Consider the following 16,286-nt stretch of genomic DNA (forward strand, 5'->3'; position numbering starts at 1 on the left):
CATCCCACTGAGGGTTTAATGTCAACGTGCCCTGGCTCAACACATCCCACTGAGGGTTTAATGTCAACGTGCCCTGGCTCAACACATCCCACTCTGAGGGTTTAATGTCAACGTGCCCTGGCTCAACACATCCCACTGAGGGTTTAATGTCAACGTGCCCTGGCTCAACACACCCCACTGAGGGTTTAATGTCAACGTGCCCTGGCTCAACACATCCCACTCTGAGGGTTTAATGTCAACGTGCCCTGGCTCAACACATCCCACTGAGGGTTTAATGTCAACGTGCCCTGGCTCAACACATCCCACTGAGGGTTTAATGTCAACGTGCCCTGGCTCAACACATCCCACTGAGGGTTTAATGTCAACGTGCCCTGGCTCAACACACCCACTCTGAGGGTTTAATGTCAACGTGCCCTGGCTCAACACATCCCACTGAGGGTTTAATGTCAACGTGCCCTGGCTCAACACATCCCAATCAGGGTTTAATGTCAACGTGCCCTGGCTCAACACATCCCACTGAGGGTTTAATGTCAACGTGCCCTGGCTCAACACATCCCACTCTGAGGGTTTAATGTCAACGTGCCCTGGCTCAACACATCCCACTGAGGGTTTAATGTCAACGTGCCCTGGCTCAACACATCCCAATCAGGGTTTAATGTCAACGTGCCCTGGCTCAACACATCCCACTGAGGGTTTAATGTCAACGTGCCCTGGCTCAACACATCCCACTCTGAGGGTTTAATGTCAACGTGCCCTGGCTCAACACATCCCACTGAGGGTTTAATGTCAACGTGCCCTGGCTCAACACACCCACTCTGAGGGTTTAATGTCAACGTGCCCTGGCTCAACACACCCCACTGAGGGTTTAATGTCAACGTGCCCTGGCTCAACACACCCACTCTGAGGGTTTAATGTCAACGTGCCCTGGCTCAACACACCCCACTGAGGGTTTAATGTCAACGTGCCCTGGCTCAACACACCCACTCTGAGGGTTTAATGTCAACGTGCCCTGGCTCAACACACCCACTCTGAGGGTTTAATGTCAACGTGCCCTGGCTAAACACATCCCAATCAGGGTTCATTTTGGCAGCTATTCCTTTTAGTCTTAGTCACATTTTAGTCATTTCATCCTTCGTTAGTTTTAGTTATTATCAGTCGACTAAAACTCTGGTCAATTTTAGTCTAGTTTTAGTCAAAGACATTTTAGTCACATAAAATCTGTGCATTTCTTTCTATTAAATAATGAATATAGGCCTCTAACCTCAACCTCTAACTTCCATCATGTTCACATTCAGAAGGTCTTGTCCAACATGGCTTTGTATAAATTAGCTGGCAACATTGATATTGTGGCAGACTGTAACCAATTCCAGCTACAATTAACCACATAGGCTATAAAGTCTTGGCTACAGGTTAAACAATTAACAATTAATTAATTTTCTTCCCATCATACCTGTTGAGGGGGGGAGGGGTAAGCATTTCCAAAAATCCCAGAAGTATTACTTTACTCCTAGTATAGCTATCGTTTTCCCCATAGGAAAAAAAGCATTGAGAGAGGCAAGATGAATAACAGATGAATAACAGATGGGAGAATAGAGCTTCTGGTGTGATGAAAGCAAACATATCCTCCACGACAGAAAGAGAGAGAGTAAACATTGTTTCTAGTTGAGGTTAGTTACAAGTGAAGGGTCCTGGCTTCGCATCAGTTCAAAGGATTGAGGAGTGACTGAAGTGACCTCCTGGGAGGTGTGCAGGAGAGCCAGGCAGAACAGTGACCTCCTGGAAGCTGTGCAGGAGAGCCAGGCAGAACAGTGACCTCCTGGGAGCTGTGCAGGAGAGCCAGGCAGAACAGTGACCTCCTGGGAGGTGTGCAGGAGAGCCAGGCAGAACAGTGACCTCCTGGAAGCTGTGCAGGAGAGCCAGGCAGAACAGTGACCTCCTGGAAGCTGTGCAGGAGAGCCAGGCAGAACAGTGACCTCCTGGAAGCTGTGCAGGAGAGCCAGGCAGAACAGTGACCTCCTGGAAGCTGTGCAGGAGAGCCAGGCAGAACAGTGACCTCCTGGAAGCTGTGCAGGAGAGCCAGGCAGAACAGTGACCTCCTGGGAGCTGTGCAGGAGAGCCAGGCAGAACAGTGACCTCCTGGGAGCTGTGCAGGAGAGCCAGGCAGAACAGTGACCTCCTGGGAGCTGTGCAGGAGAGCCAGGCAGAACAGTGACCTCCTGGAAGCTGTGCAGGAGAGCCAGGCAGAACAGTGACCTCCTGGGAGCTGTGCAGGAGAGCCAGGCAGAACAGTGACCTCCTGGGAGCTGTGCAGGAGAGCCAGGCAGAACAGTGACCTCCTGGGAGCTGTGCAGGAGAGCCAGGCAGAACAGTGACCTCCTGGGAGCTGTGCAGGAGAGCCAGGCAGAACAGTGACCTCCTGGGAGCTGTGCAGGAGAGCCAGGCAGAACAGCTCAATCAGGCCGCGCAACTAAAACAAGTCAATTCTGCCAACGAGAGGATTGCATGAAATGAAAAGGGAGCTTCATGCCAAATTAACTGTCTATTAGTCTCATATGGTTTTCTCCCCTCGTCACATTTTCATTGACTAAAATGAAAAGTCATTTGTAATGGGTATCATATTTTCCAAGGGCATCTCATCTTGTTTTTGTCATTGTTTTAGTCTGGAAAAATAGGTTGTACAGTGATCCCAATGACCTCCTGGAGATGACCCCCCCACACACACCTTCCTGAATGGTGGTAGCAGAGCAGCTGTGCTCATGTTGCTGTCAGGGGAGCTGTAGTGTCACCTTGTGTGTCAACAACAGAGTATCACACACACAGGTGAATGGGTTCTGAGGGCAAAGCCTAGGTAAGTCTGTGTTGATGTATTGTCTGAGTGGATTGTGGTGGCTATGGTATGTACACTTGTAGAGCTTTGACCTTGCTCAGAAAAGAGATCCAAACCTCCCACACTGACAAGCGTCATGAAGTGACTGATGGGAAAACCAAGAGTCGTTTAAGACTCATCGCCCTGATCTCTGCCCCAGGGTGATCTGGGTAATCGCCCCAGCGAAACAGCAGGCAGCAGGGGGGAGGGTGTGAGGGGGATTTGTAACCTTTGCCTGACTGCCACTAAGGGAGAAGTAATCCAGCCTGTGATGTAGTGATGTGCTCTGTGGGGCAGTGTGTATGTGTCTGTGGGCTTGGCATACACAGAAGGCTTTATGGGTCTGCACTCAGAGTGGACTAATGTGTCTGTCTGCCTGATGTAGCACAGTGCCAACTTAATGAGAATGACACTAAAGTGACTGTGTGTAGCTGTGAGCCTCTCCCTCTGTGTGTAGCTGTGAGCCTCTCCTTCTTTCTCTGTGTGTAGCTGTGAGCCTCTCCCTCTTTCTCTGTGTGTAGCTGTGAGCCTCTCCCTCTTTCTCTGTGTGTAGCTGTGAGCCTCTCCCTCTTTCTCTATGTGTAGCTGTGAGCCTCTCCCTCTTTCTCTGTGTGTAGCGGTGAGCCTCTCCCTCTTTCTCTGCGTGTAGATGTCAGCTTCTCCCTCTGTGTGTAGCTGTGAGCCTCTCCCTCTTTCTGTGTATAGCTGTGAGCCTCTCCCTCTTTCTGTGTGTAGCTGTGAGCCTCTCCCTCTTTCTGTGTGTAGCTGTGAGCCTCTCCCTCTTTGTCTGTGTGTAGCTGTGAGCCTCTCCCTCTTTCTGTGTGTAGCTGTGAGCCTCTCCCTCTCCCCTCCCCTCTCACTGTGTGCTTCATTTCTAATCCCCTCCTCTGTGTCAGTGTGAAACTCCCTCTCTCTCCCTCTCCATGCGAGCCTCCCTCTCTCTCTGTGTGAGCGTCTCCCCCCTCTCTCTCTGTGTGAGCGTCTCCCCCCTCTCTGTGTGTCAGTGTGAGCGTCTCCCCCCCTCTCTCTCTCTGTGTGAGCGTCTCCCCCCTCTCTGTGTGTGTCAGTGTGAGCGTCTCCCCCTCTCTCTGTGTGTGTGTCAGTGTGAGCGTCTCCCCCTCTCTCTCTCTGTGTGTGTCAGTATGAGCGTCTCCCCCTCTCTCTGTGTGTGTGTCAGTGTGAGCTTCTCTCTCTCTGTGTGTGTCAGTGTGAGCGTCTCTCTCTCTCGCTCGCTCTGTGTGCCAGTGTGAGCGTTTCTCTCTCGCTCTGTGTGTGCCAGTGTGAGCTTCTCTCTCCCTCTCTCTCTGTGTGTGTGTCAGTGTGAGCGTCTCTCTCTCGCTCTGTGTGTGCCAGTGTGAGCATTTCTCTATCTCTCTGTGTGTGTCAGTGTGAGCGTCTCCCTCTCGCTCTGTGTGTGTCAGTGTGAGCGTCTCTCTCTCTCTCTGTGTGTGTCAGTGTGAGCGTCTCTCTCTCGCTCTGTGTGTGCCAGTGTGAGCGTCTCTCTCTCGCTCTGTGTGTGTCAGTGTGAGCGTCTCTCTCTCTCTCTCTGTGTGTGCGCGTTTCTCTATCTCTCTGTGTGTGTCAGTGTGAGCGTCTCCCTCTCGCTCTCTGTGTGTGTCAGTATGAGCGTCTCCCCCTCTCTCTGTGTGTGTGTCAGTGTGAGCTTCTCTCTCTCTGTGTGTGTCAGTGTGAGCGTCTCTCTCTCTCGCTCGCTCTGTGTGCCAGTGTGAGCGTTTCTCTCTCGCTCTGTGTGTGCCAGTGTGAGCTTCTCTCTCCCTCTCTCTCTGTGTGTGTGTCAGTGTGAGCGTCTCTCTCTCGCTCTGTGTGTGCCAGTGTGAGCATTTCTCTATCTCTCTGTGTGTGTCAGTGTGAGCGTCTCCCCCTCTCTCTGTGTGTGTCAGTGTGAGCGTCTCTCTCTCTCTCTGTGTGTGTCAGTGTGAGCGTCTCTCTCTCGCTCTGTGTGTGCCAGTGTGAGCGTCTCTCTCTCGCTCTGTGTGTGTCAGTGTGAGCGTCTCTCTCTCTCTCTCTCTGTGTGCGCGTTTCTCTATCTCTCTGTGTGTGTCAGTGTGAGCGTCTCCCTCTCGCTCTCTGTGTGTGTCAGTGTGAGCGTCTCTCTCTCTCTCTCTGTGTGTGTGTGTCAGTGTGAGCGTCTCCCCCTCTCTCTGTGTGTGTGTCAGTGTGAACGTCTCTCTCTCTCCCTCTCTGTGTGTGTCAGTGTGAGCGTCTCTCTCTCTCTCGCTCTGTGTGTCAGTGTGAGCGTCTCTCTCTCTCTGTGTGTGCCAGTGTGAGCGTCTCTCTCTCTCTGTGTGTGCCAGTGTGAGCGTCTCTCTCTCTCTCTGTGTGTGTCAGTGTGAGCGTCTCTCTCTCTCTCTGTGTGTGTCAGTGTGAGCGTCTCTCTCTCGCTCTGTGTGTGCCAGTGTGAGCGTCTCTCTCTCGCTCTGTGTGTGTCAGTGTGAGCGTCTCTCTCCCTCTGTGTGTGCCAGTGTGAGCGTTTCTCTATCTCTCTGTGTGTGTCAGTGTGAGCGTCTCCCTCTCGCTCTCTGTGTGTGTCAGTGTGAGCGTCTCTCTCTCTCTCTGTGTGTGTGTCAGTGTGAGCGTCTCCCCCTCTCTCTGTGTGTGTGTCAGTGTGAGCGTCTCTCTCTCTCCCTCTCTGTGTGTGTGTGTGTCAGTGTGAGCGTCTCTCTCTCTCTCGCTCTGTGTGTCAGTGTGAGCGTCTCTCTCTCTCTCTGTGTGTGTGTGTCAGTGTGAGCGTCTCTCCCTCTCTCTCTCTCTCTGTGTGTGTCAGTGTGAGCTTCTCTCCCTCTCTCTCTCTCTGTGTGTGTCAGTGTGAGCGTCTCTCCCTCTCTCTCTCGCTCTGTGTGTCAGTGTGAGAGTCTCTCTCTCGTGTGTGTGTCAGTGTGAGCGTCTCTCCCTCTCTCTCGTGTGTGTCAGTGTGAGCTTCTCTCCCTCTCTCTCTCTCTGTGTGTGTCAGTGTGAGCGTCTCTCCCTCTCTCTCTCTCGCTCTGTGTGTCAGTGTGAGCGTCTCTCTCTCGTGTGTGTGTCAGTGTGAGCGTCTCTCCCTCTCTCTCGTGTGTGTGTCAGTGTGAGCGTCTCTCTCTCTCTCTGTGTGTCAGTGTGAGCGTCTCTCTCTCTCTCTGTGTGTGTCAGTGTGAGCGTCTCTCTCTCTCTCTCTGTGTGTGTCAGTGTGAGCGTCTCTCCCTCTCTCTCTCTGTGTGTCAGTGTGAGCATCTCTCTCTCTCTCGTGTGTCAGTGTGAGCGTCTCTCTCTCTCGTGTGTGTCAGTGTGAGCGTCTCTCTCTCTCTCGTGTGTGTCAGTGTGAGCGTCTCTCTCTCTCTCTCGTGTGTGTGTGTCAGTGTGAGCGTCTCCCCCTCTCTCTCGTGTGTGTGTCAGTGTGAGCGTCTCTCTCTCTCTGTGTGTGTCAGTGTGAGCGTCTCTCTCTCTCTCTGTGTGTGTCAGTGTGAGCGTCTCTCTCTCTCTCTCTGTGTGTGTCAGTGTGAGCGTCTCTCCCTCTCTCTCTGTGTGTGTCAGTGTGAGCGTCTCTCTCTCTCGTGTGTCAGTGTGAGCGTCTCTCTCTCTCGTGTGTGTCAGTGTGAGCGTCTCTCTCTCTCTCTGTGTGTGCGCGTTTCTCTATCTCTCTGTGTGTCAGTGTGAGCGTCTCTCTCTCTCTCTGTGTGTGTGTGTCAGTGTGAGCGTCTCCCCCTCTCTCTGTGTGTGTGTCAGTGTGAACGTCTCTCTCTCTCCCTCTCTGTGTGTGTGTGTCAGTGTGAGCGTCTCTCTCTCTCTCGCTCTGTGTGTCAGTGTGAGCGTCTCTCTCTCTCTCTGTGTGCCAGTGTGAGCGTCTCTCTCTCTCTCTGTGTGTGTCAGTGTGAGCGTCTCTCTCTCTCTCTCTCTGTGTGTGTCAGTGTGAGCGTCTCTCTCTCGCTCTGTGTGTGCCAGTGTGAGCGTCTCTCTCTCGCTCTGTGTGTGCCAGTGTGAGCGTCTCTCTCTCGCTCTGTGTGTGTCAGTGTGAGCGTCTCTCTATCTCTCTGTGTGTGTCAGTGTGAGCGTCTCTCTCTCTCTCTCTGTGTGTGTGTCAGTGTGAGCGTCTCCCCCTCTCTCTGTGTGTGTGTCAGTGTGAGCGTCTCTCTCTCTCTCTGTGTGTGTCAGTGTGAGCGTCTCTCTCTCTCTCTCTGTGTGTGTCAGTGTGAGCGTCTCTCCCTCTCTCTCTCTGTGTGTCAGTGTGAGCATCTCTCTCTCTCTCGTGTGTCAGTGTGAGCGTCTCTCTCTCTCGTGTGTGTCAGTGTGAGCGTCTCTCTCTCTCTCGTGTGTGTCAGTGTGAGCGTCTCTCTCTCTCTCTCGTGTGTGTGTGTCAGTGTGAGCGTCTCCCCCTCTCTCTCGTGTGTGTGTCAGTGTGAGCGTCTCTCTCTCTCTGTGTGTGTCAGTGTGAGCGTCTCTCTCTCTCTCTGTGTGTGTCAGTGTGAGCGTCTCTCTCTCTCTCTCTGTGTGTGTCAGTGTGAGCGTCTCTCCCTCTCTCTCTGTGTGTGTCAGTGTGAGCGTCTCTCTCTCTCGTGTGTCAGTGTGAGCGTCTCTCTCTCTCGTGTGTGTCAGTGTGAGCGTCTCTCTCTCTGTGTGTGCGCGTTTCTCTATCTCTCTGTGTGTCAGTGTGAGCGTCTCTCTCTCTCTCTGTGTGTGTGTGTCAGTGTGAGCGTCTCCCCCTCTCTCTGTGTGTGTGTCAGTGTGAACGTCTCTCTCTCTCCCTCTCTGTGTGTGTGTGTCAGTGTGAGCGTCTCTCTCTCTCTCGCTCTGTGTGTCAGTGTGAGCGTCTCTCTCTCTCTCTGTGTGCCAGTGTGAGCGTCTCTCTCTCTCTCTGTGTGTGTCAGTGTGAGCGTCTCTCTCTCTCTCTCTCTGTGTGTGTCAGTGTGAGCGTCTCTCTCTCGCTCTGTGTGTGCCAGTGTGAGCGTCTCTCTCTCGCTCTGTGTGTGCCAGTGTGAGCGTCTCTCTCTCGCTCTGTGTGTGTCAGTGTGAGCGTCTCTCTATCTCTCTGTGTGTGTCAGTGTGAGCGTCTCTCTCTCTCTCTCTGTGTGTGTGTCAGTGTGAGCGTCTCCCCCTCTCTCTGTGTGTGTGTCAGTGTGAGCGTCTCTCTCTCTCCCTCTCTGTGTGTGTGTGTCAGTGTGAGCGTCTCTCTCTCTCTCGCTCTGTGTGTCAGTGTGAGCGTCTCTCTCTCTCTCTGTGTGTGTGTGTCAGTGTGAGCTTCTCTCCCTCTCTCTCTCTCTGTGTGTGTCAGTGTGAGCGTCTCTCCCTCTCTCTCTCTCGCTCTGTGTGTCAGTGTGAGCGTCTCTCTCTCGTGTGTGTGTCAGTGTGAGCGTCTCTCCCTCTCTCTCGTGTGTGTCAGTGTGAGCGTCTCTCTCTCTCTGTGTGTGTCAGTGTGAGCGTCTCTCTCTCTCTCTCTCTGTGTGTGTGACAGTGTGAGCGTCTCTCCCTCTCTGTGTGTGTCAGTGTGAGCGTCTCTCTCTCTCTCTCGTGTGTCAGTGTCTCTCTCTCTCTCTCGTGTGTGTCAGTGTGAGCGTCTCTCTCTCGTGTGTGTCAGTGTGAGCGTCTCTCTCTCTCGTGTGTGTCAGTGTGAGCGTCTCTCTCTCTCTCTCGTGTGTGTCAGTGTGAGCGTCTCTCTCTCTCTCTGTGTGTGCCAGTGTGAGCGTTTCTCTATCTCTCTGTGTGTGTGTCTGTGTGAGCGTCTCCCTCTCGCTCCCTGTGTGTGTCAGTGTGAGCGTCTCTCCCTCTCTCTCTCTCTGTGTCAGTGTGAGCGTCTCTCTCTCTCTGTGTGTGTGTGTCAGTGTGAGCGTCTCTCTCTGTGTGTGTGTGTCAGTGTGAGCGTCTCCCCCTCTCTCTGTGTGTGTGTTGTAGAAACCTTTGAGGATCTGAAGACCCATGCCAAATCTTTTTAGTTTCCTGAGGGGGAATAGGCTTTGTCGTGCCCTCTTCACGACTGTCTTGGTGTGTTTGGACCATTCTAGTTTGTTGATGATGTGGACACCAAGGAACTTGAAGCACTCAACCTGCTCCACTACAGCCCCATCGATGAGAATGGGGGCGTGCTCGGTCCTCCTTTTCTTGTAGTCCACAATCATCTCCTTAGTCTTGGTTACGTTGAGGGACAAGTTGTTATTCTGGCACCACCTGGCCAGGTCTCTGACCTCCTCCCTATAGGCTGTCTCGTCGTTGTCGGTGATCAGGCCTACCACTGTTGTGTCGTCTGCAAACTTAATGATGGTGTTGGAGTCGTGCCTGGCCATGGAATCGTGGGTGAACAGGGAGTAAAGGAGGGGGCTGGGCACGCACCCCCGGGGAGCTCCAGTGTTGAGGATCAGCGTGTGGGTCTGTTGGGGCGGTATGCAAATTGGAGTGGGTCTAGGGTTTCTGGGATAATGGTGTTGATGTGAGCCATTACCAGCCTTTCAAAGCACTTCATGGCTACGGATGTGAGTGCTACGGGTCTGTAGTCATTTAGGCAGGTTACCTTAGTGTTCTTGGGCACATGGTGGTCTATGGTGGTCTGCTTGAAACATGTTGGTATTACAGACTCAATCAGGGACATGTTAAAAATGTCAGTGAAGACACCTGCCAGTTGGTCAGCACATGCCCGGAGCACACATCCTGGTAATCCATCTGGCCCCGCAGCCTTGTGTATGTTGACCTGTTTAAAGATCTTACTCGCGTCTGCTACGGAGAGCGTGATCACACAGTCATCCAGAACAGCTGATGCTCTCATGCATGCCTCAGTGTTGCTTGCCTCGAAGCGAGCATAGAAGTGATTTAGCTCATCTGGTAGGCTCGTGTCACTGCGCAGCTCGCGGCTGTGCTTCCCTTTGTAGTCCGTAATAGTTTGCAAGCCCTGCCACATAAGACGAGCGTCAGAGCCGGTGTAGTATGATTCAATCTTAGCCCTGTATTGACGCTTTGCCTGTTTGATGGTCATCGCAGGGCATAGCAGGATTTCTTGTAAACTTCCGGGTTTGAGTCCCGCACCTTGAAAGCGGCAGCTCTACCCTTTAGCTCAGTGCGGATGTTGCCTGTAATCCATGGCTTCTGGTTGGGGTATGTACGTATAGTCACTGTGGGGACGACGTCCTCGATGCACTTACTGATAAAGCCAGTGACTGATGTGGTGTACTCCTCAATGCCATCGGAAGAATCCCGGAATGTGTTCCAGTCTATGATAGCAAAACAGTCCTGTAGTTTAGCATCTGCTTCATCTGACCACTTTTTTATAGGCCGAGTCACTGATACTTCCTGCTTTAATTGTAGCTTGTTAGCAGGAATCAGGAGGATAGAGTTGTGGTCAGATTTACCAAATGGAGGGCTCTACAGACAATTCCTTTCGACCTCATGGCTTGGTTTTTGCTCTGACATGCACTGTCAACTGTGGGACCTTATAGACAGGTGTGTGCCTTTCAAAATCATGTCCAATCAATTGAATTTACCACAGGTGGAGTCCAATGAAGTTGTAGAAACATCTCAAGGATGATCAATGGAAACAGGATGTACTTGAGCTCAATTTCCAGCCTCATAGCAAAGGGTGTGAATACTTAGGTAAATATGATACTTATTTTTCTTATTTTTAATCAATTTGCAAACATTTATAAAAACCTGTTTTCGCTTTGTCATTACAGTGAATGTGAAATGGTCAAAGGGTCTGAATACTTTACAAATGCACTTTTTATGCAGGATCAGATCCAGGGTCAGTAGCTACATACTGGGTCAGATCTAGGGTCAGTAGCTATAATAGAGGGTCAGATCCAGGGTCAGTAGCTGCATACGGGGTCAGATCCAGGCTGCATACGGGGTCAGATCCAATCCTCGCTCTCTTCGACCCATTCAGTCTCATCTCCTTCCTTTACCTTTCCACCTGACTCTAGTCACGTCTTCTCTACTCTCCTTCTCCCCCTTCCTTGTTCCCCTCTTCTCCTTTTCTCTCCCCTTCCCCCCTCAGTCTCTCCTTACATAGTAGGGATCAATTAGTGAGTCATCTGACACACCCACCCATATACATTGTGTTCAAGTGCTGTACACTTAAAGAGCTAAAGCCAATAGCCTGAGTCACACCACAGGAATCAAACTGTTGACCTTAATCCAGTCTGTGTGTGTTTAAAGCTGTGAGTGAGCCGTCTAGCTGGAAGATGAGGATAGATATTGCATTGGTGTTGAAGTTTTTACATGTTGGACTACGTGTGTGCAAGTACTGTGTACCTGCAGAATGAGTATGAAGAAGTCGACAGGTTTGCCTCTCTGGTAGATGTAGTGCAGAGCAGAGCGCTTGTCGCTGTCGTTGAACTTGATCTCCTGGATGACGTCAGGGTGCCTCAGAATCCTCAGTAATACCTTCTCAGTGACCTGACTGGGACTGAACAGACTCACCTCTGTTGGGGGGAGACACAGACCCAGAAATCACTTACAGATTGTACCATCAATTCAGACAAATCAGTCACACGAAGTAGAACTGTAGAACACATGAACAGGATGCAGTTACAGACTGTAAGACTTGTTATGAGGATGTATGACCCATTTAGGATGTCTAATCATCTCAACATCATCCTGACTAAACACCAACAATTTTGTTGATATATAGAGATGACTTTTTTCAGTGACATTATAAAGTCTCATAAATGCTTATAACAAGTTAACGCGTTAGACCTTCAGGCTTTAAGTCAAGTGTAACCGACAAATCTCCACTGAAATGCCATGACATCTGCTTGACCTGTGTTAAGTTCTTAACTCTAATACCATGGTATGGTAATATACTAAAAGTGTTTACTACTAGCTACTTCCTGTCAGGTGATAGTCAACTCACCTGTAGCCAGGAAGCGATGAGCAGCCAGCATCAGTTGAGGAGAGATCTTCACCCTGCACTCATTCTCTGTGTGCTTAAAGGCAGAAAAGTCACGCATTCTCTTGTTAGGGTCCACCTTCTTTCTGTTCCTATTGTCAGCTGGAGAGTAGAGAAAGAGAGAGTAGAGAGAGAAAGAGTAGAGAGAGAAAGAGTAGAGAGAGAAAGAGAGAGAAATAGTAGAGAGAGAGAAAGGGTAGAGAGAGAAAGAGTAGAGAGAGAAAGAGTAGAGAGAGAGCGAGAGAAAGGGTAGAGAGAGAGAAAAAGAGTAGAGAGAGAAATAGTAGAGAGGAGAGAAAGAAAGAGTAGAGAGAGAGAGAGAGAGTAGAGTAGAGAGAGAGTAGAGAGAGAAAGAGTAGAGAGAGAGTAGAGAGAGAGAAAGAGTAGAGAGAGAAAGGGTAGAGAGAGAGAGAAAGGGTAGAGAGAGAGAGAAAGGGTAGAGAGAGAAAGAGTAGAGAGAAATAGTAGAGAGAGGAGAGAAAGAAAGAGTAGAGAGAGAGTAGAGAAAGAAAGTAGAGAGGGAAAGTAGAGAGAGAAAGAGAAAGTAGAGAGAAAGAAAGAGTAGAGAGAGAAAGTAGAGCGAGAGTAGAGAGAAAGTAGAGAGATAACGAGTAGAGAGAAATAGTAGAGAGAGAGAGAGAGAAAGAGTAGAGAGGGTAGAGAGAGAACGAGTAGAGAGAGAGAAATAGTAGAGAGAAATAGGAGAGAGAGTAGAGAAAGTAGAGAGAGAAAGAGAGTAGAGAGAGGAGAGAAAGAAAGAGTAGAGAGAGTAAGAGTAGAGAAAGAGTAGAGAGAAAAAGTAGAGAGAGAAGAGAAAGAGAAAGAGTAGGAGAGAGAGAGAGAAAGAGTAGAGCGAGAGAAAGAGTAGAGTAGAGAGAGAGAGAAAGAGTAGAGAGGGTAGAGAGAAAGAGTAGAGAGTAGAGTAGAGAGAGAAAGAGTAGAGAGAGAAAAAGTAGAGAAAAAGTAGAGAGAGGAGTAGAGAGAGAGTAGACAGAGAAAAAGTAGAGAGAGTAGAGAGAGATGAAGAGTAGAGAGAGAAAGAGTAGAGAGAGAGAAAGAGTAGAGAGAGAACGAGTAGAGAGAAATAGTAGAGAGAGAGAGAGAGAAAGAGTAGAGAGAACGAGTAGAGAGAGAGAGAAAGAGTAGAGAGGGTAGAGAGAAAGAGTAGAGAGAGAGTAGAGTAGAGAGAGAAAGAGTAGAGAGAAAAAGTAGAGAGAAAAAGTAGAGAGAGTAGAGAGAGAGAAAGAGTAGAGAGAGAGTAGAGAGAGAGAAAGAGTAGAGAGAGAGTAGACAGAGAAAAAGTAGAGAGAGTAGAGAGAGATGAAGAGTAGAGAGAGAAAGTAGAGAGAGAGAAAGAGTAGAGAGAGTAGAGAAAGAAAGAAAGAGTAGAGAAAGTAGCGAGAGTAGACAGTAGAGAGAGAGAAAGTAGAGAGTAGAGAGAGAAAGTAGAGAGAGAACGAGGAGAGAGAGAGAAAGAGTAGAGGAGAGAAAGAAAAAGTAGAGAGAGGAGAGAAAGAGAAAGAGTAGAGAGAAAGAGTAGAGAGAGACGGAAAGAGTAGAGAGAAAGAGTAGAGAAAGAGTAGAGAAAGAGTAGAGAGAGAGAAAGAGTAGAGAGAGAGAAAGAGTAGAGAGAACGAGTAGAGAGAGAGAACGAGTAGAGAGAGAACACGTAGAGAGAGAAAGAGTAGAGAGAAAGTAGAGAGAGAGTAAGAGCAGAGAGAAAGTAGAGAGTAGAGAGAGAAAGAGTAAAGAGAGAACGAGTAGAGAGAGAGAGAAAGTAGAGAAAGTAGAGAGAGAGAGAAAGAGTAGAGAAAGGAGAGAGTAGAGAGAAAGAGTAGAGAGTAGAGAGAGAGAAAGTAGAGAGAGTAGAGAGAGAAAGAGTAGAGAGATAACGAGTAGAGAGAGAGAACAAGTAGAGAGAGAGAAAGAGTAGAGAGAGAGGAGAGAAAGAAAGAGTACAGAGAGTAGAGAGAGAGAAAGTAGAGAGAGAGTAGAGAGAGAATGAGGAGAGAGAGAGAAAGAGTAGAGAGAGGAGAGAAAGAAAAAGTAGAGAGGAGAAAAGAGAAAGAGTAGAGAGAGTAGAGAGAGAGAAAGAGTAGAGAGGAGAGAGAGAAAGAGTAGAGAGAAAGAGTAGAGAGAAAGAGTAGAGAAAGAGTAGAGAAAGAGTAGAGAGAGAGAAAGTAGAGAGAGTAGAGAGAGAAAGAGTAGAGAGAGAATGAGTAGAGAGAGAGAACAAGTAGAGAGAGAGAACAAGTAGAGAGAGAGAAAGAGTAGAGAGAGAGGAGAGAAAGAAAGAGTACAGAGAGTAGAGAGAGAGAAAGAGCAGAGAGAAAGTAGAGAGAGAGTAGAGAGAGAATGAGGAGAGAGAGAGAAAGATTAGAGAGAGGAGAGAAAGAAAAAGTAGAGAGAGAGGAGAGAGAGAGAAAGAGTAGAGAGAGAGTAGAGAGAGAGAAAGAGTAGAGAGAGAGTAGACAGAGAAAAAGTAGAGAGAGTAGAGAGAGATGAAGAGTAGAGAGAGAAAGAGTAGAGAGAGAGAACGAGTAGAGAGAGTAGAGAAAGAAAGAGGACAGAAAGAAAGAGGAGAGAGGAGAGAGAGAGAAAGAGTAGAGAGAGAAAAAGTAGAGAGAAAAAGTAGAGAGAGTAGAGAGAGAGAAAGAGTAGAGAGAGAGTAGAGAGAGAGAAAGAGTAGAGAGAGAGTAGACAGAGAAAAAGTAGAGAGAGTAGAGAGAGATGAAGAGTAGAGAGAGAAAGAGTAGAGAGAGAGAAAGAGTAGAGAGAGTAGAGAAAGAAAGAGGACAGAAAGAAAGAGGAGAGAGGCGAGAGAGAGAAAGAGTAGAGAGCAGCGCAAGAAAGAGGAGAGAGGAGAGAAAGAAAGAGAGAGAGAAAGTAGAGCGAGAAAGTAGAGAGAGAGAGAAAGAGTAGAGAAAGTAGAGAGAGAGAGAAAGAGTAGAGAAAGTAGCGAGAGTAGACAGTAGAGAGAGAGAAAGTAGAGAGTAGAGAGAGAACGTAGAGAGAGAACGAGGAGAGAGAGAAGAAAGAGTAGAGGAGAGAAAGAAAAAGTAGAGAGAGGAGAGAAAGAGAAAGAGTAGAGAGAAAGAGTAGAGAGAGACGGAAAGAGTAGAGAGAAAGAGTAGAGAAAGAGTAGAGAAAGAGTAGAGAGAGAGAAAGAGTAGAGAGAGAGAAAGAGTAGAGAGAGAAAGAGTAGAGAGAGAAAGAGTAGAGAGAGAACGAGTAGAGAGAGAGAACGAGTAGAGAGAGAACACGTAGAGAGAGAAAGAGTAGAGAGAAAGTAGAGAGAGTAAGAGCAGAGAGAAAGTAGAGAGGAGAGAGAGAAAGAGTAAAGAGAGAACGAGTAGAGAGAGAGAGAAAGTAGAGAAAGTAGAGAGAGAGAGAAAGAGTAGAGAAAGGAGAGAGTAGAGAGAAAGAGTAGAGAGTAGAGAGAGAGAAAGTAGAGAGAGTAGAGAGAGAAAGAGTAGAGAGAGAAAAAGTAGAGAAAAAGTAGAGAGAGAGTAGAGAGAGAGAAAGAGTAGAGAGAGAGTAGACAGAGAAAAAGTAGAGAGAGTAGAGAGAGATGAAGAGTAGAGAGAGAAAGAGTAGAGAGAGAGAAAGAGTAGAGAGAGAACGAGTAGAGAGAAATAGTAGAGAGAGAGAGAGAGAAAGAGTAGAGAGAACGAGTAGAGAGAGAGAGAAAGAGTAGAGAGGGTAGAGAGAAAGAGTAGAGAGAGAGTAGAGTAGAGAGAGAAAGAGTAGAGAGAAAAAGTAGAGAGAAAAAGTAGAGAGAGTAGAGAGAGAGAAAGAGTAGAGAGAGAGTAGAGAGAGAGAAAGAGTAGAGAGAGAGTAGACAGAGAAAAAGTAGAGAGAGTAGAGAGAGATGAAGAGTAGAGAGAGAAAGTAGAGAGAGAGAAAGAGTAGAGAGAGTAGAGAAAGAAAGAAAGAGTAGAGAAAGTAGCGAGAGTAGACAGTAGAGAGAGAGAAAGTAGAGAGTAGAGAGAGAAAGTAGAGAGAGAACGAGGAGAGAGAGAGAAAGAGTAGAGGAGAGAAAGAAAAAGTAGAGAGAGGAGAGAAAGAGAAAGAGTAGAGAGAAAGAGTAGAGAGAGACGGAAAGAGTAGAGAGAAAGAGTAGAGAAAGAGTAGAGAAAGAGTAGAGAGAGAGAAAGAGTAGAGAGAGAGAAAGAGTAGAGAGAACGAGTAGAGAGAGAGAACGAGTAGAGAGAGAACACGTAGAGAGAGAAAGAGTAGAGAGAAAGTAGAGAGAGAGTAAGAGCAGAGAGGAAAGTAGAGAGTAGAGAGAGAAAGAGTAAAGAGAGAACGAGTAGAGAGAGAGAGAAAGTAGAGAAAGTAGAGAGAGAGAGAAAGAGTAGAGAAAGGAGAGAGTAGAGAGAAAGAGTAGAGAGTAGAGAGAGAGAAAGTAGAGAGAGTAGAGAGAGAAAGAGTAGAGAGATAACGAGTAGAGAGAGAGAACAAGTAGAGAGAGAGAAAGAGTAGAGAGAGAGGAGAGAAAGAAAGAGTACAGAGAGTAGAGAGAGAGAAAGTAGAGAGAGAGTAGAGAGAGAATGAGGA

General features: G+C 48.5%; 1 protein-coding gene across 1 annotated transcript in view; it reads right to left on the reverse strand.

The window, feature by feature from the left end:
- The window catches only part of LOC118964572 (metal transporter CNNM4-like), a 77,208-nt gene that overhangs the window by 37,376 nt on the left and 23,546 nt on the right, over positions 1 to 16,286 (reverse strand). Inside the window, exons 3-4 of the mRNA XM_036976954.1 lie at positions 11,691 to 11,828; positions 11,090 to 11,259 (exon numbers count right to left, since the gene is read on the reverse strand). Coding sequence (XP_036832849.1) covers positions 11,090 to 11,259; positions 11,691 to 11,828 — 308 coding nt within the window. The remainder of the gene's footprint in view (positions 1 to 11,089; positions 11,260 to 11,690; positions 11,829 to 16,286) is intronic.

Source organism: Oncorhynchus mykiss, chromosome 5 (assembly GCF_013265735.2).
Source record: "Oncorhynchus mykiss isolate Arlee chromosome 5, USDA_OmykA_1.1, whole genome shotgun sequence".
Taxonomy (NCBI): Eukaryota; Metazoa; Chordata; class Actinopteri; order Salmoniformes; family Salmonidae; genus Oncorhynchus; species Oncorhynchus mykiss.